The 23,478-nt window shown below is 52.2% G+C and overlaps 2 protein-coding genes across 2 annotated transcripts; both read right to left on the bottom strand.

The window, feature by feature from the left end:
- Positions 1-450: 450 nt before the first annotated feature.
- LOC149357927 (uncharacterized) lies at positions 451-4,926 on the bottom strand. The gene is made up of 2 exons (XM_089576686.1): positions 2,547-4,926; positions 451-1,109 (listed from the first exon to the last, which is right to left on the bottom strand). The coding sequence occupies exons 1-2, from the start codon at positions 4,924-4,926 to the stop codon at positions 451-453; spliced, it is 3,039 nt and encodes a 1,012-aa protein (XP_089432812.1).
- A 1,738-nt stretch (positions 4,927-6,664) lies between these two features.
- LOC149357926 (uncharacterized) lies at positions 6,665-11,140 on the bottom strand. Its single transcript, XM_089576685.1, has 2 exons — positions 8,761-11,140; positions 6,665-7,323 (listed from the first exon to the last, which is right to left on the bottom strand). The coding sequence occupies exons 1-2, from the start codon at positions 11,138-11,140 to the stop codon at positions 6,665-6,667; spliced, it is 3,039 nt and encodes a 1,012-aa protein (XP_089432811.1).
- Positions 11,141-23,478: the final 12,338 nt, after the last annotated feature.

Below are 23,478 nucleotides of genomic sequence, written 5' to 3'. Positions count from 1 at the left end.
AAATAACGTAACTCGTACGCGGCTGGCCTTTCGGCGCGGGCACTCGTGGGCGCGACCGTGTCAACCGCGTCGACAAAGAGCTTGCTCGCCAGCGGGAACAAATATTTCGGCTGCTGCGTGGCGTGCTTAAGCTCAGTGGCTCTACAACTTCCCCCTCAAGAGGATATCTGGGCTATTAGCACAGACTAGCCGAAAATAAGACAACTGAGACACTGAGTTCGTGCAGCAGCAACAACAACAACAAAAAAAAAACAGGCACACGCACACACAAATACACTGGAGTGCGGGTCCCCTTTTTTTTTTCCACGTTTTCCCTGCGCCTTGTCGCTCGTTTCAGTCCCCCAGTCTGAGTAGGAGTGGGGTTGTTTTCGCGGCACCCGCGCGCACACAAAACACAAAACGAAGCACATTCACTCTGGCTTGCGGGAACATTCACGTTCGCCGGAGGGCTCAGGCTCGATCCGCTCCCTGCCATGTTACATTGGGGAGGCGTGACAAAGCGTCCGCGTTCGCATTGTTGGCCCCTTTCCGGTGGGTGATCGCTACGTTGTAGCGCTGCAGTGCGAGAGCCCACCTCGTCAGCTTTGCCCCATGCGGCGTGCACGCAGTCAAATAAGACAGAGGGTTATGGTCGGAGACGACGTTGATTTCCGCCCCAAATACCCAGTAGTCAAATTTCTTCAGCGCCCAGATAACGGCGAAAGCTTCGCGCTCAATTGTCGACCACCTTGACTGTGTCGGAGTAAAGCGGTGGCTGCCGAAAGCAATCGGCCTCTCCCGACCACCATCGTCCATTTGGGCTAGACAGGCGCCAGCTGCGATCTCAGATGCATCTGTGAACAGCCAATAAGGCTTGTTAAGGTCCGGAGTGCTCAGCATAGTCGCCCGACAGAGTGACATTTTCAGTTGTTTGAACGCCCCTTGGGCTTCGTTTGACCAAGGGATTGGGTTTGGTACTCCGCGCTTCGTGAGAGTTGTCAGCGGTGAGGCAACCTCCGCGTAACCTTTCACGTACTCTCGGTAGTATCCGCAAAGCCCGAGAAAGCTGCGGAGCTCTTTTCTTGTCGTTGGCGCCGGTATGTCCTGTATAGCTGCGAGTTTTTCGGGGTCCGGTCCGTGAGTGCCTCCTCCCACCACGTGTCCCAGATACCTTATGCGCGTCTGGCCAATCTGACACTTTTCACTGCTTACTTTCAGCCTAGCCTCACGTAAAAGACTCAAGATTGACTCTAAATGCTCGAGATGCTCTGACCACGACTGCGAAAAGATCGCGACATCGTCAAGGTACGCCGTGGCATACCCTTGGTGTTTCGACAGAAGTACGTTCATTAGTCTCTGGAACGTTGTTGCAGCATTTTTAAGCCCGAAAGGCATGACGCGCCAGGCGTACTGGCCGTCATGCGTTACGAAGGCCGTTAAGTGCTGGCTCTCAGGTTCTACCGGGACCTGCCAATAGCCGCGTCGTAAATCTACCACAGTGATAAATTTCGACTGGCCTACTTTCATGATGAGTTCCTGGGCATGCATCATAGGAAAAGCGTCTGTTTTCGTCCCAGCGTTGAGGGCTCTGTAGTCTACACATAGACGGACCGAGCCATCCTTTTTCCCCACGCATACCACGGGATGCGCGTAGTCGCTTTCGACTGGGTATATCAGCCCTAGCTCTAATAGCTCTTCCACTTGGCGGCTGACCTCCTTTCTGAGAAGTTCGGGCACCCGATACGGGTAGCCTCGTTTGGGTCTGTAGCCGTCCTCGAGCACGATCCGATGGGTCCCCACTTCGGCGATACCGGGGGTTTCGCTAAACACCTCCGGGTACCTCGCGAAGAGCTCCGCTATTTCTGAACGCTGTTCTTCTTTGAGGTGTGCCACTTTTGCTGGGTCGATCGGAATTTGTCCTTGACTTCCGGCTTCCGCGCAGGGCGCATACTCTACGTTTCCAAACTCCTCATCTTCATCGAACACTACGCCTACGTGACTGACTCGCGCGTAATATGGCCGGAGCCGGTTGGCATGTACAACAGACGTCTTTCGCGCCCCAGTGTCGATGCGGTAAGAGTTTGGTCTCTCTCGTCCTACTACTGGGAACGGCCCCAACCACTTCGGTGAGAGCTTGCCCCCACGATCTGTATCGAACAAAAGAACCTGGTCGCCAACGTTGAAGCTCTTAACACGTGTAGCCCTGTTGTACGCCTGTGCATAGCTTCCTTGGCGAGCGGTCGCCGTTAGTCCTGCTACCTCAGCCGCTATCTCCATCTGTTCGCGAAGCTGCTGAAGGTATTTCGCGGGCGCCTCTCTGAGCGTACTTGGGACACGTATCTCACCCGTCCACGCGCGCTGCAGGATCGCGAGCGGTCCGGTCGGATTCCGGCCATAAAGCAAGCGAAACGGAGCCACCCCAGTTGTGTCGTGGGGGACCTCCCGGTATGCCCACAGCACAAATGGAATTAGTTTGTCCCAGTTTTTGGCGTCCTTTTCCATAACATGAAATATCATGTTTTTGAGTACACGGTTCCACCTCTCGACGGTCCCGTTGCTCTCTGGATGTTCCGGCGTAGAGAAGCGGGGCGAACATCCCAGCCTAGCAAGAAACGCCTGTGTGAGCTGCGAGGTAAAGTTTGTTCCCTGATCGCTACATATGACCTCGGGTACACCCGTGCGACTAAACACTGTCAGCAACGCGTCGCACGTCGCTCTTGCTGTTAGTGAACGCAAGCAAACCACTTCGGGCCATCGTGTACATAGGTCCACCAGGCAAAGCGCATACTTGTGCCCTCGCGCGGATGGCACGTCAATCGGCCCTATTATGTCCACGTTAACCACCTGGAATGGGTGCTCCGGCCTAGTTAGGGGAGTGATAGGCACTCTATCTCGGATCGACCTGTCTGATCGGATTTGACACCCATGACATGTTTTACAGTGTTGCTTCACTTCTAACTCCAGGCCAGGCCAATAAAAGCTGTATTTTACCCTTGCCTTCGTTTTCTTGGGCCCGAGATGGCCTCCCCACAGGGACTCATGTGCCAGCAGCAGTACCTCCTGACGTCTTTCGCGGGGCAACACCAACTGCTTAACCCTTGCACCAGCGATCGTGTCCCAGTGGTACAGCAATCCCTCCGATATAAACATGCCCCCCTTTCCGGTTTTCGCGTCAGACCACGCCTTTCGCAGACTTTCGTCGTTCACCTGTGCTGCACGAAATTTTTCCCGCTGGCTAAGAGTCTCCGGTGCATCCGCCATTTCCTCGTCCTGCACTTCGGCCGGCAGGGCTTCTGCACTTGTTTCGAGTACAGTCGCCTCGGATACCGTTTTGCTTCCTGCACCAAACTCACTATCCGGCTGGTCAATTGTCGTGTCAGATTTAGGCATCTCAGCAGCGACCGCTACTGCTTCCTTCTCGCTGGTCTGTGATATCAGCTCCCAGTCTTCTTTAGATAGGAGACAGTCCACCCCTTCGGCGAGCTTATTGGTCAGTGCACAAATAATCTGCACTTTTTGCGGCTCTAACAGCAACGCGGACGATCTCAGACTGACGGGGAGGCTTACCAATTTTGCCTCAATTGCGTTACCGAAGGCTGCCAGTAACCTAATGGTGCCCGATGTTTCACGATACGTGTTTGGCACGAGGTCCTCCCTCACAACGGTGACCTCACTGCCGGTATCCAGTATGGCCACGGTGGGCACGCCAGCGCAGTCTAGCTGCACTTGTTGCAGTCTGGACTTTCGTATTTCCTCTCGCTGAGGCACTCTGATTTCTGCGACCAAAGCGTTCTCAGGGTGAATAGCTAGGGCGTCATTAACCGTCCCTGGGTCTACTATTGTCACCTTGTTCGCCCGGGCGTCTCTACGGTCATTATCTTTCTTTTGAACGACTCGTGGGCAGTCTTTAGCCAGATGACCTGCAGCGCGACACACGTAGCATGCGGGTTGCCGTTTCCCATCGTGTGTGGTCCGTGATAGGACCAGCGGCGCGCTGCCTGGGGCAGCATGTTCTTTGCGTGCCGGCTGTGCGTTCGCCTGTCTTACCGCACGGTTCTTTCCTTTTGCCTGCTCGAAAGTTTGCATCGCCCGCGAAACTTCTTCGGGTCTAAGCCATTTCTCGCCCTCGCGTAGGCGAATGTGCTCCAGGCCTTCCGCACTAAGGCTCGCCTTCATCCGGTCAGCTACCATGAGTGCAACCACTTCATCCTTTGTACTCACTTGCCTTGAACGGAGGTAGTATTCGAAGTAGATCTTTACTCGTGAGGCAAATTGTGCCCACGTTTCCTCTTTTCGCTTAGATACTCCTTCGAATCTTTCTAAGTACTCGGGCGGGCTTAGCTGAAGCTCATTCAAGACCGCTGCCTTCATCGCCTCGTAATCGCGGCACTCTTCGTCTCCCAGTCCACGCAACAAGTAGCGGACCCGCTCCGTTAGAGTCGGAATTATTAAGTGCACCCTACTGGAATCGGGGACGTTGTAAGTCGCAAACATTCGTTCGACTTCATCAAACCACATAGGTACATCTGAGTCGGCTGGCAGCCTTAGCCCCTTAAGGACTTTAGCACACTGAGTGGTCGGGTCCAGGCCTGTCTGCCGCTGCTCGTTCACATCAGAGACAGGTGGGGACTGCCTGGCACCCACAAACTCCAGTTCAGCCCTCCTCATAGCTATGCGCTCCTCTGACTCCAGTTTTAGTCTTTGCAACTCAAAATCTAACTCTAGGCGCCGCAGAGCATAAGCTTCCGGTTCTACGTCTGCTGCCACCCCGGGGAGCTCACTGCCTGTCTCGACTTGAGCTGCCTTGCCCCGGGCCGCTCTGCTTTCTCCCACGTTAATCGCTTCATCCGTGGACGTTTTCTGTGTTTCAACGATAGCTCTAATGCCCTGGGGAGTTTCCTCTGTCATGCTGCTCTCCTCTGTCTCACTGTCCGCCGTGCTCGCCATCATGCTCCGCGTCCTGACCATACGCCCCTTTAAGTTCGAGCCGTGAGCCCTCTAGTGAATCGTAAGAAATCCCGCTCACCGGTGCTGACGCTGACGCTCCCTTCCGTCGATGCGCTGTGCCGCTCCCTGCCGTGAAGCCGCTTCCTGAAGGCTGCTTGGGACGACTGCACCCCGAAGGTTCCTGGGTCCCAGTGCCTCTGAAGCTCCGCTGTCACGCAGTTCCGCTGCTGCTGACGGTCAGTCGAGCGCTGTCTTGAGGTGATGTGGACCCGTCGACTCTGGTATCTTCGCTCGAGCCGGAGGCGATGGCTGCCAATCCTGTCGGCTGCGCCAGTTGAGGTTCTTTTCACCCTTTTTCTTCTTCTCCTCGCTTGCTGTTGCTTAGCGAGGTCAGGCCGTCTCGTTGTCGTTACGGCCCGGTCTTGTGATTGGCATTAATTAGCGCGAAGGACGATTACGACGCTTTTCGTTGTAGAAACAAACAAAAACTTTATACATATAAGATTAGCATGATGGTACAGTGAATACAGAATCAAACAAAGGGAGAGCAACAACAGAGTGGAGCCGCCAGAGCTCTCCCGGTCAAAAGCTCCTGGCGAGAACCCCTAGATTCCCGCCAACATCTGCTCTTAACCCCCTCAGCTCATCGCTGATTGGGCCGGCCCTTTCGTGACGTAACAGTTGCCTGTGGCCGTGTATTTAGGCGGGGCCACTGTGCACGTGACTGATATAAGATACAACACAAGCAAAACGCAACGAAACCGTAACAGAGCATCTTCCCCTCGGGAAGTCGGACTGCGCTCACGTAAAGAGGCAGGAATACACACAACAACACAAACAGAACCGTCATTTGCCCTGTTCCTAGAAGCGGCGCCAGCCAGCGGTAACAGAAGCACACGGCTAAAAGAAAAATCGTCTCGGCGCCGCCGTTAGGCCGCAAGTTCGGGCAATGTGCGTAGCTGAAGCGCACATCTGTCCGCGCAGCTCAAGAACTAAGGCATGCCGCCGCCGAAGCCACCCGTTGCCTTAAAGAAAAAGAAAACTAAATGCCAGCGTTCGGAAAGCGCGCCACTGACACCGACCAAACACAGTCCATGTTCCCGGCTTCCCGCGAGTCGCCCAGAAGCAGCGCCGTTTCCCTCACAGTGAATACGCGTAGTTGGCACACACACGCACAAGCAAAACAAAAGGAGCGCTCCCCCGGAAAGCGGTGCGGGTGAAAGCGCCGTTTAGGGTTTCCCGCGGCCGGGATCCTCCAAAGGGACCGAGACGGGTCTGCCGGCGCGCTGTAAATAACGTAACTCGTACGCGGCTGGCCTTTCGGCGCGGGCACTCGTGGGCGCGACCGTGTCAACCGCGTCGACAAAGAGCTTGCTCGCCAGCGGGAACAAATATTTCGGCTGCTGCGTGGCGTGCTTAAGCTCAGTGGCTCTACAACTTCCCCCTCAAGAGGATATCTGGGCTATTAGCACAGACTAGCCGAAAATAAGACAACTGAGACACTGAGTTCGTGCAGCAGCAACAACAACAACAAAAAAAAACAGGCACACGCACACACAAATACACTGGAGTGCGGGTCCCCTTTTTTTTTCCACGTTTTCCCTGCGCCTTGTCGCTCGTTTCAGTCCCCCAGTCTGAGTAGGAGTGGGGTTGTTTTCGCGGCACCCGCGCGCACACAAAACACAAAACGAAGCACATTCACTCTGGCTTGCGGGAACATTCACGTTCGCCGGAGGGCTCAGGCTCGATCCGCTCCCTCCCATGTTACATTGGGGAGGCGTGACAAAGCGTCCGCGTTCGCATTGTTGGCCCCTTTCCGGTGGGTGATCGCTACGTTGTAGCGCTGCAGTGCGAGAGCCCACCTCGTCAGCTTTGCCCCATGCGGCGTGCACGCAGTCAAATAAGACAGAGGGTTATGGTCGGAGACGACGTTGATTTCCGCCCCAAATACCCAGTAGTCAAATTTCTTCAGCGCCCAGATAACGGCGAAAGCTTCGCGCTCAATTGTCGACCACCTTGACTGTGTCGGAGTAAAGCGGTGGCTGCCGAAAGCAATCGGCCTCTCCCGACCACCATCGTCCATTTGGGCTAGACAGGCGCCAGCTGCGATCTCAGATGCATCTGTGAACAGCCAATAAGGCTTGTTAAGGTCCGGAGTGCTCAGCATAGTCGCCCGACAGAGTGACATTTTCAGTTGTTTGAACGCCCCTTGGGCTTCGTTTGACCAAGGGATTGGGTTTGGTACTCCGCGCTTCGTGAGAGTTGTCAGCGGTGAGGCAACCTCCGCGTAACCTTTCACGTACTCTCGGTAGTATCCGCAAAGCCCGAGAAAGCTGCGGAGCTCTTTTCTTGTCGTTGGCGCCGGTATGTCCCGTATAGCTGCGAGTTTTTCGGGGTCCGGTCCGTGAGTGCCTCCTCCCACCACGTGTCCCAGATACCTTATGCGCGTCTGGCCAATCTGACACTTTTCACTGCTTACTTTCAGCCTAGCCTCACGTAAAAGACTCAAGATTGACTCTAAATGCTCGAGATGCTCTGACCACGACTGCGAAAAGATCGCGACATCGTCAAGGTACGCCGTGGCATACCCTTGGTGTTTCGACAGAAGTACGTTCATTAGTCTCTGGAACGTTGTTGCAGCATTTTTAAGCCCGAAAGGCATGACGCGCCAGGCGTACTGGCCGTCATGCGTTACGAAGGCCGTTAAGTGCTGGCTCTCAGGTTCTACCGGGACCTGCCAATAGCCGCGTCGTAAATCTACCACAGTGATAAATTTCGACTGGCCTACTTTCATGATGAGTTCCTGGGCATGCATCATAGGAAAAGCGTCTGTTTTCGTCCCAGCGTTGAGGGCTATGTAGTCTACACATAGACGGACCGAGCCATCCTTTTTCCCCACGCATACCACGGGATGCGCGTAGTCGCTTTCGACTGGGTATATCAGCCCTAGCTCTAATAGCTCTTCCACTTGGCGGCTGACCTCCTTTCTGAGAAGTTCGGGCACCCGATACGGGTAGCCTCGTTTGGGTCTGTAGCCGTCCTCGAGCATGATCCGATGGGTCCCCACTTCGGCGATACCGGGGGTTTCGCTAAACACCTCCGGGTACCTCGCGAAGAGCTCCGCTATTTCTGAACGCTGTTCTTCTTTGAGGTGTGCCACTTTTGCTGGGTCGATCGGAATTTGTCCTTGACTTCCGGCTTCCGCGCAGGGCGCATACTCTACGTTTCCAAACTCCTCATCTTCATCGAACACTACGCCTACGTGACTGACTCGCGCGTAATATGGCCGGAGCCGGTTGGCATGTACAACAGACGTCTTTCGCGCCCCAGTGTCGATGCGGTAAGAGTTTGGTCTCTCTCGTCCTACTACTGGGAACGGCCCCAACCACTTCGGTGAGAGCTTGCCCCCACGATCTGTATCGAACAAAAGAACCTGGTCGCCAACGTTGAAGCTCTTAACACGTGTAGCCCTGTTGTACGCCTGTGCATAGCTTCCTTGGCGAGCGGTCGCCGTTAGTCCTGCTACCTCAGCCGCTATCTCCATCTGTTCGCGAAGCTGCTGAAGGTATTTCGCGGGCGCCTCTCTGAGCGTACTTGGGACACGTATCTCACCCGTCCACGCGCGCTGCAGGATCGCGAGCGGTCCGGTCGGATTCCGGCCATAAAGCAAGCGAAACGGAGCCACCCCAGTTGTGTCGTGGGGGACCTCCCGGTATGCCCACAGCACAAATGGAATTAGTTTGTCCCAGTTTTTGGCGTCCTTTTCCATAACATGAAATATCATGTTTTTGAGTACACGGTTCCACCTCTCGACGGTCCCGTTGCTCTCTGGATGTTCCGGCGTAGAGAAGCGGGGCGAACATCCCAGCCTAGCAAGAAACGCCTGTGTGAGCTGCGAGGTAAAGTTTGTTCCCTGATCGCTACATATGACCTCGGGTACACCCGTGCGACTAAACACTGTCAGCAACGCGTCGCACGTCGCTCTTGCTGTTAGTGAACGCAAGCAAACCACTTCGGGCCATCGTGTACATAGGTCCACCAGGCAAAGCGCATACTTGTGCCCTCGCGCGGATGGCACGTCAATCGGCCCTATTATGTCCACGTTAACCACCTGGAATGGGTGCTCCGGCCTAGTTAGGGGAGTGATAGGCACTCTATCTCGGATCGACCTGTCTGATCGGATTTGACACCCATGACATGTTTTACAGTGTTGCTTCACTTCTAACTCCAGGCCAGGCCAATAAAAGCTGTATTTTACCCTTGCCTTCGTTTTCTTGGGCCCGAGATGGCCTCCCCACAGGGACTCATGTGCCAGCAGCAGTACCTCCTGACGTCTTTCGCGGGGCAACACCAACTGCTTAACCCTTGCACCAGCGATCGTGTCCCAGTGGTACAGCAATGCCTCCGATATAAACATGCCCCCCTTTCCGGTTTTCGCGTCAGACCACGCCTTTCGCAGACTTTCGTCGTTCACCTGTGCTGCACGAAATTTTTCCCGCTGGCTAAGAGTCTCCGGTGCATCCGCCATTTCCTCGTCCTGCACTTCGGCCGGCAGGGCTTCTGCACTTGTTTCGAGTACAGTCGCCTCGGATACCGTTTTGCTTCCTGCACCAAACTCACTATCCGGCTGGTCAATTGTCGTGTCAGATTTAGGCATCTCAGCAGCGACCGCTACTGCTTCCTTCTCGCTGGTCTGTGATATCAGCTCCCAGTCTTCTTTAGATAGGAGACAGTCCACCCCTTCGGCGAGCTTATTGGTCAGTGCACAAATAATCTGCACTTTTTGCGGCTCTAACAGCAACGCGGACGATCTCAGACTGACGGGGAGGCTTACCAATTTTGCCTCAATTGCGTTACCGAAGGCTGCCAGTAACCTAATGGTGCCCGATGTTTCACGATACGTGTTTGGCACGAGGTCCTCCCTCACAACGGTGACCTCACTGCCGGTATCCAGTATGGCCACGGTGGGCACGCCAGCGCAGTCTAGCTGCACTTGTTGCAGTCTGGACTTTCGTATTTCCTCTCGCTGAGGCACTCTGATTTCTGCGACCAAAGCGTTCTCAGGGTGAATAGCTAGGGCGTCATTAACCGTCCCTGGGTCTACTATTGTCACCTTGTTCGCCCGGGCGTCTCTACGGTCATTATCTTTCTTTTGAACGACTCGTGGGCAGTCTTTAGCCAGATGACCTGCAGCGCGACACACGTAGCATGCGGGTTGCCGTTTCCCATCGTGTGTGGTCCGTGATAGGACCAGCGGCGCGCTGCCTGGGGCAGCATGTTCTTTGCGTGCCGGCTGTGCGTTCGCCTGTCTTACCGCACGGTTCTTTCCTTTTGCCTGCTCGAAAGTTTGCATCGCCCGCGAAACTTCTTCGGGTCTAAGCCATTTCTCGCCCTCGCGTAGGCGAATGTGCTCCAGGCCTTCCGCACTAAGGCTCGCCTTCATCCGGTCAGCTACCATGAGTGCAACCACTTCATCCTTTGTACTCACTTGCCTTGAACGGAGGTAGTATTCGAAGTAGATCTTTACTCGTGAGGCAAATTGTGCCCACGTTTCCTCTTTTCGCTTAGATACTCCTTCGAATCTTTCTAAGTACTCGGGCGGGCTTAGCTGAAGCTCATTCAAGACCGCTGCCTTCATCGCCTCGTAATCGCGGCACTCTTCGTCTCCCAGTCCACGCAACAAGTAGCGGACCCGCTCCGTTAGAGTCGGAATTATTAAGTGCACCCTACTGGAATCGGGGACGTTGTAAGTCGCAAACATTCGTTCGACTTCATCAAACCACATAGGTACATCTGAGTCGGCTGGCAGCCTTAGCCCCTTAAGGACTTTAGCACACTGAGTGGTCGGGTCCAGGCCTGTCTGCCGCTGCTCGTTCACATCAGAGACAGGTGGGGACTGCCTGGCACCCACAAACTCCAGTTCAGCCCTCCTCATAGCTATGCGCTCCTCTGACTCCAGTTTTAGTCTTTGCAACTCAAAATCTAACTCTAGGCGCCGCAGAGCATAAGCTTCCGGTTCTACGTCTGCTGCTACCCCGGGGAGCTCACTGCCTGTCTCGACTTGAGCTGCCTTGCCCCGGGCCGCTCTGCTTTCTCCCACGTTAATCGCTTCATCCGTGGACGTTTTCTGTGTTTCAACGATAGCTCTAATGCCCTGGGGAGTTTCCTCTGTCATGCTGCTCTCCTCTGTCTCACTGTCCGCCGTGCTCGCCATCATGCTCCGCGTCCTGACCATACGCCCCTTTAAGTTCGAGCCGTGAGCCCTCTAGTGAATCGTAAGAAATCCCGCTCACCGGTGCTGACGCTGACGCTCCCTTCCGTCGATGCGCTGTGCCGCTCCCTGCCGTGAAGCCGCTTCCTGAAGGCTGCTTGGGACGACTGCACCCCGAAGGTTCCTGGGTCCCAGTGCCTCTGAAGCTCCGCTGTCACGCAGTTCCGCTGCTGCTGACGGTCAGTCGAGCGCTGTCTTGAGGTGATGTGGACCCGTCGACTCTGGTATCTTCGCTCGAGCCGGAGGCGATGGCTGCCAATCCTGTCGGCTGCGCCAGTTGAGGTTCTTTTCACCCTTTTTCTTCTTCTCCTCGCTTGCTGTTGCTTAGCGAGGTCAGGCCGTCTCGTTGTCGTTACGGCCCGGTCTTGTGATTGGCATTAATTAGCGCGAAGGACGATTACGACGCTTTTCGTTGTAGAAACAAACAAAAACTTTATACATATAAGATTAGCATGATGGTACAGTGAATACAGAATCAAACAAAGGGAGAGCAACAACAGAGTGGAGCCGCCAGAGCTCTCCCGGTCAAAAGCTCCTGGCGAGAACCCCTAGATTCCCGCCAACATCTGCTCTTAACCCCCTCAGCTCATCGCTGATTGGGCCGGCCCTTTCGTGACGTAACAGTTGCCTGTGGCCGTGTATTTAGGCGGGGCCACTGTGCACGTGACTGATATAAGATACAACACAAGCAAAACGCAACGAAACCGTAACAGAGCATCTTCCCCTCGGGAAGTCGGACTGCGCTCACGTAAAGAGGCAGGAATACACACAACAACACAAACAGAACCGTCATTTGCCCTGTTCCTAGAAGCGGCGCCAGCCAGCGGTAACAGAAGCACACGGCTAAAAGAAAAATCGTCTCGGCGCCGCCGTTAGGCCGCAAGTTCGGGCAATGTGCGTAGCTGAAGCGCACATCTGTCCGCGCAGCTCAAGAACTAAGGCATGCCGCCGCCGAAGCCACCCGTTGCCTTAAAGAAAAAGAAAACTAAATGCCAGCGTTCGGAAAGCGCGCCACTGACACCGACCAAACACAGTCCATGTTCCCGGCTTCCCGCGAGTCGCCCAGAAGCAGCGCCGTTTCCCTCACAGTGAATACGCGTAGTTGGCACACACACGCACAAGCAAAACAAAAGGAGCGCTCCCCCGGAAAGCGGTGCGGGTGAAAGCGCCGTTTAGGGTTTCCCGCGGCCGGGATCCTCCAAAGGGACCGAGACGGGTCTGCCGGCGCGCTGTAAATAACGTAACTCGTACGCGGCTGGCCTTTCGGCGCGGGCACTCGTGGGCGCGACCGTGTCAACCGCGTCGACAAAGAGCTTGCTCGCCAGCGGGAACAAATATTTCGGCTGCTGCGTGGCGTGCTTAAGCTCAGTGGCTCTACAGTACCTGTACATTTCTAATACATAAGCGCTTGCTTTGAAGGAAAAAGCCAACGACACTGAAGTGAAAGCCCACCGAGAGTTATTTGGCAGCATCAAGCGAAGCACGGTAGGGTTTGATTGACGGCAGCGGTAATTTGAAATCTTCATCTTAAAGCAGCGCGATACACAGGACGAGAGAAAGAAACAAGAGACGACACGAGCGCAATCTAACAACTTCTAACAATCTTCCCTTCCGTGACGTCACACCAAACTTGCCCGCACTTCTCCAGCGCTTTGAGAAGAAGCTTAAAATTCAATCGCCCCGTCGCGGTGGCTCAGTGGTTACGACGCTCGGCTGCTGGCCCGAAAGACGCGGGTTCGATCCTGGCCGCGGCGGCCGAATTTCGACGGAGGTGAAATTCTAGAGGCCCGTGCACTGTGCGATGTCAGTGCACGTTAAAGAACTGCAGGTGGTCGAAATTTCCGGAGCCCTTCACTACTGCGTCCCTCATAGCCTGAGTCGCTTTGGGACGTTAAACCCCAATAAACCAATAAACCAGCCTTAAAATTCAATCGTCGATTATGTCACTATTTTAGATACAAGCGGAAAAACACTTCGCATGCTTTACGTACAGCCTATATAGATTTGAATCGTTGAATATCGCGGAATTCTGAAAAAGTGGCGCAGATGCCCTTTAAGTTACGTCGTACGGCCTAATCAAAAGTTCACCTGCTGATAGCCAAGAAAGGTGCTCAGGTAGATCGCCCGAGAGGCAGCTGGGCTCTGATAATGTGCACTGCGGCGCCGCATGACCCGGAAGGGCTTCCTCGCGTGGGCCGGGGGGTGGGTGCTCTCGCGCGGTGCGTTATCGCTCTCATGGTGGTACAGCTATCGCCTCACCCGCTGCGGTGTACTAGTGGTTAAGGCGCTCGGCTACTTAGCCGGAGAACCTGTTTACCTGACCGCGGAAGCCGCGTTTCTGTGGAGGCGGAACGCAAAAGGCGCTCGTGTGCTGTGCGATATCAGCGCACGGTAATGATACTCAGGTGGTGGAAATCAATCTGGATCTCTCTTCCTTGTTTTGCTCTATCCTTAATTCATTCCCCACGGCGCGTTTGAGGTGTCCACGGAGTAATGAGAACGTTACTACGTATTTGCTTCCTCAAAAGGTATTTCTTTCCTTCGCCCTCGGATGTGGAGGGTGAGGGGAGGGGGGGGCTGCGATTGCGAACTACTCCCCCACGTTACGCGGATATTCAATGTTCAGTGCCTATATTCCCTGTGTATCAGAGTAAACATCCAATCTGGAGGTAAACATTCGTACCTGGCAAGCGTATTCAGTTTTCTCAAGGGGGAAGGAGAGACCATGACCCTGCTTTTACGTTTATTCGCGTGACTCGCAATTTGGTTTGAAAACGGCTGTTTAGCTAGTAGAGGGGTGAACAGTGGGAGGTTGTGTGGCTCCTGCTATTTATTTATTTTTATTCAAAAAAAAGTAAATACGGATGGAAACGATTTTGCCAGCCGCGGCATCTGCCATCGAAGCTTGGAGCACCTGAGCTGCGGCCAGCGGGGTAATTCTCTGCGCGCGGGCGCTCAACCATAGCTAGCGGGTGGGCGCAGACAAGAGAATCTCTGCGCGCGGGAGCAATACGTGACAGGAGACGCCACGCGCGCGTTGCTTGTGCGTGTTTGGTTGGGTTTATAGGGGCTTAACGTCCCAAAGCGACTCAGGCTATGAGAGACGCCGTAGTAAAAGGGCTGCGGAAATTTCGACCACTTGGGGTTCTTTAACGTGCGCTGACATCGCACAGCACACGGGCCTCCCTCTTGAATTTCGCCTCCATCGAACGTCGACCGCCGTGGCCGGGATCGAACCCGCGTCTTCCGGGTCAGCAGCCGAGCGCTATAACCACTGAGCCACCGCGGCGGCCCTGTGTGCGCGCGCGCGCGCGCGTGTGTGTGTGCGCGTGCGCGCGCGTGCGTGCGTGCGTGCGTGCGTGCGTGTGTGTTTGTGGGGGGGGTTTGTGTGTGTGTTTGTGTGTGAGAGAGAGAGAGACCTTTGCCGATCTCAAAGCTCATGCTTGCTGTGTAACCTAATAAAAAGGTGCCCCAAAGAACAAGCCGACCTTGTCGATGGATGGACGACGCATTTTTCTTTTACTTTTTTTTTCCTTCCTTCCTGTAGCTGACCAGTATCAGGTACTAAGCCGACGGCGGACGCAGCCAGTGCAGCATGCCTGGCTTGACTTACTTGGCAGAGATGGGACAGATAGTAGAGGTAGGAGCTCCGCCTCCCGTCGTTTCACTTTACGACCCGACTAATGCAGCGAATGCAGCTGACGAAGCTCTGTTATAATACGAGTCCCCGCTGTAGAAGCAGGGTGGATGTGAAAGGCTTCGGACTTCACGCCGCGGTACGTAGTGGGACGACAGCCGTGTTCCATGTAAGCTCTGTAGAAAGCAGCGCGGGTGCGCCTTCTTCAAATTCGCGTTGTCGTGCGGGTAATAAGCTAATAAGATTTGAATAATTGATGCAAGCAGGACGCCCTTTACTTCATTCCGGGGCTCCCAACTCATAATTTTGATGACGTCGCGTGCTTTCCTTGTCTACAAATTTCTAGTCCTGTATCCTCTACCAATACATCAAACTTGGTAGGTCCATAACTGATCTGGCGGCTGTCCTATCAGGGGTCCCACAAAGATCTGTGCTGGGCCCGTTACTTTTCCTTATTTATCTCAATGATATGTCTTTTGAATCTCCTTTGCGCTGCCATTTCTTTGTAGACGATTTTGTTCCCTGCCTGAGTATCGAAACAGTGTACGATCAAAATTCGTTGGAACGATTATCTTACGGCTGTCCCTGACTGGTGTCGAAAATGGGACATGAGCTTGAATACGTCTAAGTGCGCCCACATGACTATATCGAGCAAAAAAAATTCTACTCGCCTTCAGGTACAAGATTAACAATAACAAAATTACATCTGTTAGTCAATAAAAAATATTTAGGACTTATGCTCGAACAAAATCTAATTTGGAGCGCTCACATTAAGAAGGTAGTCTCAGGCGCCACTCCGAGGCTCTGGACGCTAAGACAAATTAGAACACTGCACGTCAAGTACAAAACTAGTTGCTTACACAGCCCTCACAGGCCCACTACTCAAGTATGCCCACGTCGTCGGCGACGCGCATACTGAAGCAAAAATCAACCACATTGAGGGAGTGCAATATAAAGCTCTCCGATTTACCTATAGTGCCTACGGTAGGCACATCTCGGTGAGCAGTCTTTTTACGCTATCGGGCCTTCCACAACTCGAGCAGCGCCGCAAAACGCACCTCCTAAAACTACTGTACAATATCACTAATAGCAACACCAGACTGGATTTTAATCATTACGTGCAATGTAATGCTACAAGACTGTCAGGGGAATGACTACACGCTAAATTTACCACGCGTTAAAAGGTGAAATAAATAAACGAGGCGGCATGTAAAGGAAAGGAACTCTAATTTTAATTGTTGAAATGCTAAGAACCAACAAGAAAAAAGAACAGAACAAAACAAAACACTCGCAATAGGTACAGAAGAGAGCTAAAAAAAAAGGAAACGCACAATCAAGTTTTTTTGTGTCCCAGTGATGAGCCTGGTCGGTGGATGGTGCGTCGAGCGAGGAGGTGTGCCTGGGCGTTGGCGCAGTCTTTATGCTTCGGTCGATGCCCTGACGGAGGCGTGGTGTGGACGGCAGTCTCCCCGGCGGCAGGCGTCAGCGTCACAGCGTTGACGCACGGTTGACGGCGCTGTCCACGGCGGCCATAGAGTTTCTTACTATTTCCTAGAGGGAAACCTGGCAGCCCGTCTATGGGAGTTTTTGCATGGAGACCCATCGAGACCACTTCAGCCACCATGGGCGCTCAAAGTATCATGGGGCGGTGAGCTACCGACTGCAGAACTACATCTTTTGGCCAAAAAATAATGCAAAAATAAGCGCTATTCGATAATCAAGAACGTCCTAACATTCAATATCCTGTCTGTAAAGTGCAACAAACGAGCAGAAAAGCATTTAAGTGCAAAGTTCACCCAAAATAAGGGATGGCTCGCTCTCCTATTGGACCAGTAATGAACACTACAAAAACCAATATTTCGTAATTAACAGGCGCACTTTTAAAAGTCAATATGTTTTAAAAATATGTTGTTGCTTAAACACTATAAGAGGTTTTTAATGGCATTTCAGAAAAGTAAAACCTTTTATTGGCGTCGTGTGTCGTCGCGTTTTCACTACTATGGGTTTTGCATACTGCGTTCGCGCGAAAGTCGTCTGCGCACACACGAACAGCGTTTTCGGAATGAAACATCTCAGCAGTGCCACTCCGTGTTCCCAAAAAATTACGACTGTGCCGCAACAAGTAGCTCACCGCCCCATGATGCTTTGAGCGTCCATGGTGGCTGAAGTGCAGCGCCGCCAGCTTTGCCTCTAGGTAATAGTAAGAAACTCTATGACGGCGGCCTCAACGCTGCCGCAGGAAGTATTCACACCTGTGTGCTCCGGGCACGGCCCCCAGGTCAGGTAGCCCGGGTAAGCAGCGGCGGCGACGGAGGCGGGCCGTGTTCAGGGGCTGTCGGCCAGGAAGGGAAGAGTGGCGCCTGGGTCAGGAGGTTCAGTCTGTCGACGACGGCTGTCCAGGTCTTTAAGGGAAGAAACAGCGCGACGAAACACGGACACACGTAGAAATGACACACACACACGAGCGCTGACTCACAACTGAAAGTTTATTCTGGTGGAAAGACCGTTAAATAGAAAATATGAGGGGGTGGGTAACAGGGCTGCTCAGCGATAACCGGCAATCAGTGTGGTCGCGTTACAAGATGACACAAAAACACAACAAGGAACAAAATAAAGTTATAAGCGATAAAAAGGCGGTGTAAAGGGCCGCGTAACGGTGGTCAGGTAGGTAACAATAACAAAAACTATGAAAAAGTACCCAAAAGGGCGGGGAAAGGTAAAACTATGAAGGACACAGATGAAAATTATACAGGTGAAAACATAAAAATATAAAAAATGTAAAAACGTGAAGAAGGTAAAAGTTTTAAAAACGTGCCCAAAAGGGGGTGTGGAACTAAAAGCAAGATAAAAGCGGTAGCAACGAGGATTGCGCGTGAATTAATAAGCTGTGTATGGCGCACCAGAACCTTCGGCGTTAGTCAACGCACCCGGAAAATCTAGCTCTTTTTTTGACAAGGAGAGGGATGGAGTACTGACGCAGTCTTGACCGGCATAATGGATTTGGAGGGCTTCAACGATTTCCCTTGTCAACTTATCTCGTCCTCGCCAATTAGTGGTGCAACGATTATAAAAACGATTAAAAAACGATTATAAAAGTCAGGGGTGCAAATTATTTCAGGGGTATTTTCATCGAATTTGCACTTCTTACAGTGCTTAACCAGGAGCCCAGAAATGGCTATACTTTTAACATTGTTGTGGTGTTCTTGGAGTCTGATATTGATACACCTTCCCGTTTGACCAATGTACCTCTTCCCACATGACACTGGCACAGAGTAAATTATTCCTGAATCACAGGGGACATACCGGTCAGAGTGTGTCACTCTGCACCCTCGGGGTCCCTGCGGGTTATTCACTTTGGAACAGAGGGCGGAAAGCTTGTTGGGAGCCGTGAAGACGAGATCCACACCGGCGCGCTGTGCGACTTTTTTTAGGCGGTCACTAACTGTGTGGAGGTAGGGCATTACCACAATATTTCTGCGCTTATTATTTGATGTATCAGGTTCGATGAGCTGCCGGGACTTCTTGATCATGGAGCCAGCTACGGAGACTAGCAGGTGTAAAGGGTAGAATGCTGCTATAAGGCGATCGGTCTGGTTATTGAAGCTATCCAGGAAGAAATGTTCACAAGATTTTTGCAGCGCGTTTTGGAAGCCCAGTTTTACTATGCCACGCTTGACAAGTTTTGTGTGGGCTGACGCGAATGGCAGGAGTGCCTTCTTGCGTCTAGGTTGGTAAGACCAGCAGGTATGGTTATCAGAAAATCGGAGGCTTAGGTCAAGAAATCTGATTGACTGCTCGTTGGGTGGTGTTTCATGCGTCAAAGGGAGAGGTATGCATCGTTAAAATAAGGAAAGGGCCTGCGATACTGCTGAGGTAAAATATTCGTGGCTGCAATTTAAAAGAACGAGGTAGTCGTCGACGTAACAGAAATTTTTATCACGGCCGTCTCAGGGGTCATGTTATGCAGATTTCTGTCATACTGGGCTAGAAAAAGTTCACTTAGAATGGGCGCTACACCAGAACCAATACATACACCCTGCTTTTGAATATACTTGGGTTCATTCCAGGTGACAAACGTTGTTTTTAGGTAAAACTCGAAAAGTCTCAGGAAATCACGAACGGAAAGACCGACTTCGTTTTGGAAGCTTATGGCTCCGAAAGAATCAATGGCGGCTTCAATACAAAGCATTAACTCGTTATGCGGTAAAGAGTAATATAAATTTCTACGTGTCATTTCTACGTGTGTCCGTGTTTCGTCGCGCTGTTTCTTCCCTTAAATGCATTAATAACTAGCCCGGAACCTTGCTCTTCTGTCCAGGTCTGGTAGCCCGGACGCCTGCGGCTGAGGCCCAAGCCTGGGAAGTCGGGGAGCCAGCAGAACTCGTCCACGTCCGTCGACGACCGCGCTCTTCCTCTTCTCCCCCGCACGCTCTCTTCGCCACGTCGCATTTCCGCTTTTTTTTTTCCCTCTTCGTACACGACCCCGTGCATATTCTCTAGCCGCAGTGTGGCGCTGGCCACTTACAAAGGCCTACTCGAGGAAAACATACCAAAACACTTTCAATCTTTTAATGCCTCAATGTAAAGGAAATTCATACCGCCATTCTTTTTTCCGAGATCCGTCCTCGAATGGAAAGGACTGCCTCCCGACGTTAGCGAATCTGAATCACCTGAAACATTTTTGGTTGCTTTGCATCCCCGCTTGTGATAGCAGTGTATGTAATGTTCTCTTGTCATGTGAATTATTGGCGGCGATCCATTACCTTCTCTGACAATTGCGCAGCAGTTTTGTAAACTATGCACAGGTGTCGCGTCTGATGTATCATTTCTTGTGTTTATTTTTCTGTCATAATCCAATGTATACCATCTGCGTGCATGTTTGTTTGCTAATGCACTGTACTCTGCCTTCCTGCTTTGGCCGCTAAAAGGCGGCTGGCAATATTGTAAAATAATTATGTCCTGTAAAAAATATGGTTACTGTACATCGCAATAAATGAGCAGAAAAGCAGATAGGCGTAGACATGCATACACGCCGCGGTGGCTCACTGGTTGAGGCACTCGTCTACTGAGCCGGAGTGCCCGGGTTTGAATCCGACCGCGGTGGCGGCGTTTGGATGGAGGCGAAGCGCAAAATGGCGCTCGTGTGCTGTGACATTTCAGTGCACGTTAATGATCACCAGCTTGTCGAAATTATTCAGGATACCTCCACTGCGGAACCTCTCCCTATCTTCTTTCAGTCCATCCTTTATCCCTTGTTATGAACGGTATGCACACCAGCCGAAGAGAGTTAAGGCGCAGATTCCATCTACCGGGATGACCACGATGGCAGAAACAGCAGCGGCAATTTCGACAGGTCGTCTGACCCCACGATGACCCCTCCAGAAAAAGTATGACTGGCTGGGAAGTAGCCTGTGGAGTTCTTCACACGCTCGGCTCTGTGCGAACAACCGTCCCTTTGGTTCCCCGCAAGAAGCGACCGACGATGGACAGACGACGGGAAGAAGGGAACGGTGTCTTCCAGTAATTTACCGTGTCTGACAAGAGCCCGCCCGACCGGAGAGAGCCCGCCGAGGTTGTGACCACAGCGCCCCACATGTGTTTGGATGGACACGTGCAGCTTGGGTAATAGCGGACCTCCGAATCGTCCTCGCCAATTCCCACGGCGCATTCCGTGTGCTATGTGCTGTGTAACTCTTCCGATCTGTGGCTCATGTTGAATTGGCCACAGCCTGGTGAAGGGGCGGTGCCTTAGGGTGTTTAACAAACGTCCTACGTGAGAACAAACGCCCTGGGCCCTGGCGACAAGGCTGATACAGTCGCTTGACGCTATGAACTTTTAATTCCTGACTGCTTGTTCTTACTGGTACACTATGTAAATATTCCAGTGTGATGTTCTCCTTGTTGTCTCTTCGTAACCCCGTCTCCAGCCTTCTTCGTCTCTTCTCCGGCCCGACCACGCTACCCGATCCCGATACACTTCCCTGACGGCGCCGTTCGGGTGCCTACCCAGATATCTGAGACAGTTACTACGTCATTTCGTTTCCTAAAAACCAATTTTCAGTTGTCAATTTGAAACCAGCAACGAATTTGCCCATGGAGAGCGAACGCTTTCTCTTCATATTGCCAAATATAGCTAACCGCTAAATATATTTTTTTTTGCCTTCAACAGGCACACTTTTTAGGCGAAATATTCCTGTAAAAAATTGTTAGCGCTTAAAATAGTACACTATAGAAGCTCCCGTTTTCACATTGTTAGATACAAATAAACGTTTCACTGGTGTCGTCGAGCACCATGTCCGTGCATGGGCTATGGTTCGTGCTATGAGAAACTTGCTCGAGTCCTCAATTTTATATGAGAAATTAGCTTGCACGCACAAAGTGCCTGCTCACGCCATGTCTTGGCTTCCGCATAGAGATTTTGTCAAAAAAAAAAACATGAATTAGGAATCAGATACCTGTGCTACCCGTAAGTGAGGGCCGTGTTCATGCTGACAAGTATACGACATGCATGTATCTGCGTGAAATGATCCATGAAGTGGAAGTCGTTCCTGCATGCAATGCTCAGCCACCGCCAGTCTTCGAAATGAGGCAAACGCAATCCGCGGCGAGTACGGTTAACGTAAGTTGCGCATGTCGAAGTACTTTGCGCTTTTAAAAGGTAAGTGTCTCCAAGACTCCTACGAGAAATGTGTAGATTGTTCATAGCAGCAGAATGTTGCGAATTCACAAAAAAGTTTGCTCCTTTCCGTGCTAAGTAGAAATGTTTTATGCCGCACAAAGCCAGCTCACTGCGTAAATGGCTCCAAGCGACGGGGCAAAGTGGCCTAGCAGGCACCCGACACTATGCGCAGCTCATTTCGTGTGGCTTCGGATGCTTCGCATCTCTCATGAACTGCGTGCATAGCTGGATAACTACGCCACAACAAAGCGCACAAAACATCAGGGATAACTACAGGGGTGAAAACGAAGCTGAAAAATAAAAAAAATCCAATCAGTGCCCCGGTCAACAAGCCACGAGATGTCAATCCGAAACCGCTGTCCTCTTGGCATGCATGAGGCTTCCATGGTGGATTTAGTGCAGAGCCGCCAGCTTTACCTCTAATAAATCGTAAGAAACTCTATGCACTGGCGATTCTTCAGTGAGGAAACCAAAATCTTTACTTTAGGCCACTGCACTTGGTCGTGGGCTCAATCCAGGCCACCTTACGAAATCTGAAGTGCGTATAGAAACCCACGTAGAGGTGCGGTCATAATTAAACGGAGCACATATTCCATTATAAGCGCAATCACGCCTTCCCTGCAGGAAATAAACATTGTTTGTCCGTGACAAAGCGCACTAATGTCCGCTACCAGCATGCACATACCATAGCTGGCAATTTCAATTCGGCACCGCGTAAAATATTAGATGCCAGTAGCATGCTTTCTTTATATGCTTCTATGCAGATTTATACCGCTGAATGTGCTTATCTTAATTCTTTTTTGCTATATCGAAACGCGGTTGTATGACGTGTGTGCCTCCACTGTCTTTGCACATGCTCTTTTTTTTTTTGCTTTATATTTCGTGTGTCACACCCTATTAAACAGTTGGTAGTAGCGCTTGTCAGTCGTCGTATGTGTTTCTTCTCGGTCCTTGTCCAAGTTTTGCGCCCACTTCATTTATATCATGCAAAGAAAACATGCTCGACAGCAAGCTCTTGTGATGCACCCTTTAATTTTGTCCACACCCGCACCTCAGTTGTTGATGTCGTTGCCTTAGGGACATGGCATATACCCACGACGGGGGATTGGTCAGGGTTGTTGTTCACCTCGTAGAATGGTGCATACCCACACAGGAGGATCGGCCAAGAAGAGGGGTGGTCAATGTGGAGAAAAGAAAGACACCAGCGCACACCAATTCTTTTATCTTCTTATCGCCTCTTGCGCTAGATTCTCTTAGACCACTGCCACGATGCGGTTCACTCTGGAAAGTACCCCGTGTTATTTGTGTTCGGTCAACCGGCGTTAACACGTTCATACGCATATTTATTGCCCAATTGGCGAAACGAGAGATTTATTTTGCGCGCGATGTCGTGGCAAGGAAAAGAACAAAGACCTGTGAGTCGGCGCCTGTGTGTTGGCCAAGCCGGCCAATCCCCTGCAGTGGGTTTGGCGCCATTTTCTTCTTGAGGAGAACAACACCCGAGCGGCGTCAGTCGGAGCCTACCGGGAGTAATCGGAGCAGATGGGCACGTCGAGATGAGCACAGAGTTCCACTCGTTGCCCAACATCCACGTGCAACGCCCTCTGTCCCCCGACGATGGCGAAACAGTACCCGCTGTGTCCCTGAGACCTCCATCGCCTACCCCAAGTGTGAGTCCGGCCTCGTTAGGAAATGTTCACGCGGAGCTGCTCCACGTCGGGGGTATTAGCAGCGGGAATTCAACTGAAGCTACTCGCCAAGCGCCTCCAGCTTACGCGGCGAAACGCCGCGCCTCACTTCCGTTACCGAAGCTATGGGAAAAGTATGGCTGGCGGAAACCAGAAGCGCCACCCTTATAGCAGCGTTTCGCTTCCGCTCTGACCAGAGCTGTGAGAGGAGTACGCGTGGCTTTGTCCCAAGACACAATATTTGGGAGAATGAGAATCTGGCGACGCTCCGCATCTC

This window comes from Amblyomma mixtum, chromosome 3, assembly GCF_055824585.1.
Source record: "Amblyomma mixtum isolate Tamu chromosome 3, ASM5582458v1, whole genome shotgun sequence".
In the NCBI taxonomy this organism is placed as follows: domain Eukaryota; kingdom Metazoa; phylum Arthropoda; class Arachnida; order Ixodida; family Ixodidae; genus Amblyomma; species Amblyomma mixtum.
Note: the sequence above shows the minus strand (reverse complement) of the source record. Positions and strands in the feature narration are given on the sequence as shown.

Bases quoted from the DNA above. Each gene is read 5' to 3' on its own strand.
- LOC149357927 (XM_089576686.1), bottom strand. From the start codon at position 4,926: ATGGCGAGCACGGCGGACAGTGAGACAGAGGAGAGCAGCATGACAGAG. The intron at 1,110-2,546 runs ATCCAGAGAGCA...CTCACGGACCGG, and splicing joins CCGCTTCTCTACGCCGGAAC to ACCCCGAAAAACTCGCAGCT.
- LOC149357926 (XM_089576685.1), bottom strand. From the start codon at position 11,140: ATGGCGAGCACGGCGGACAGTGAGACAGAGGAGAGCAGCATGACAGAG. The intron at 7,324-8,760 runs ATCCAGAGAGCA...CTCACGGACCGG, and splicing joins CCGCTTCTCTACGCCGGAAC to ACCCCGAAAAACTCGCAGCT.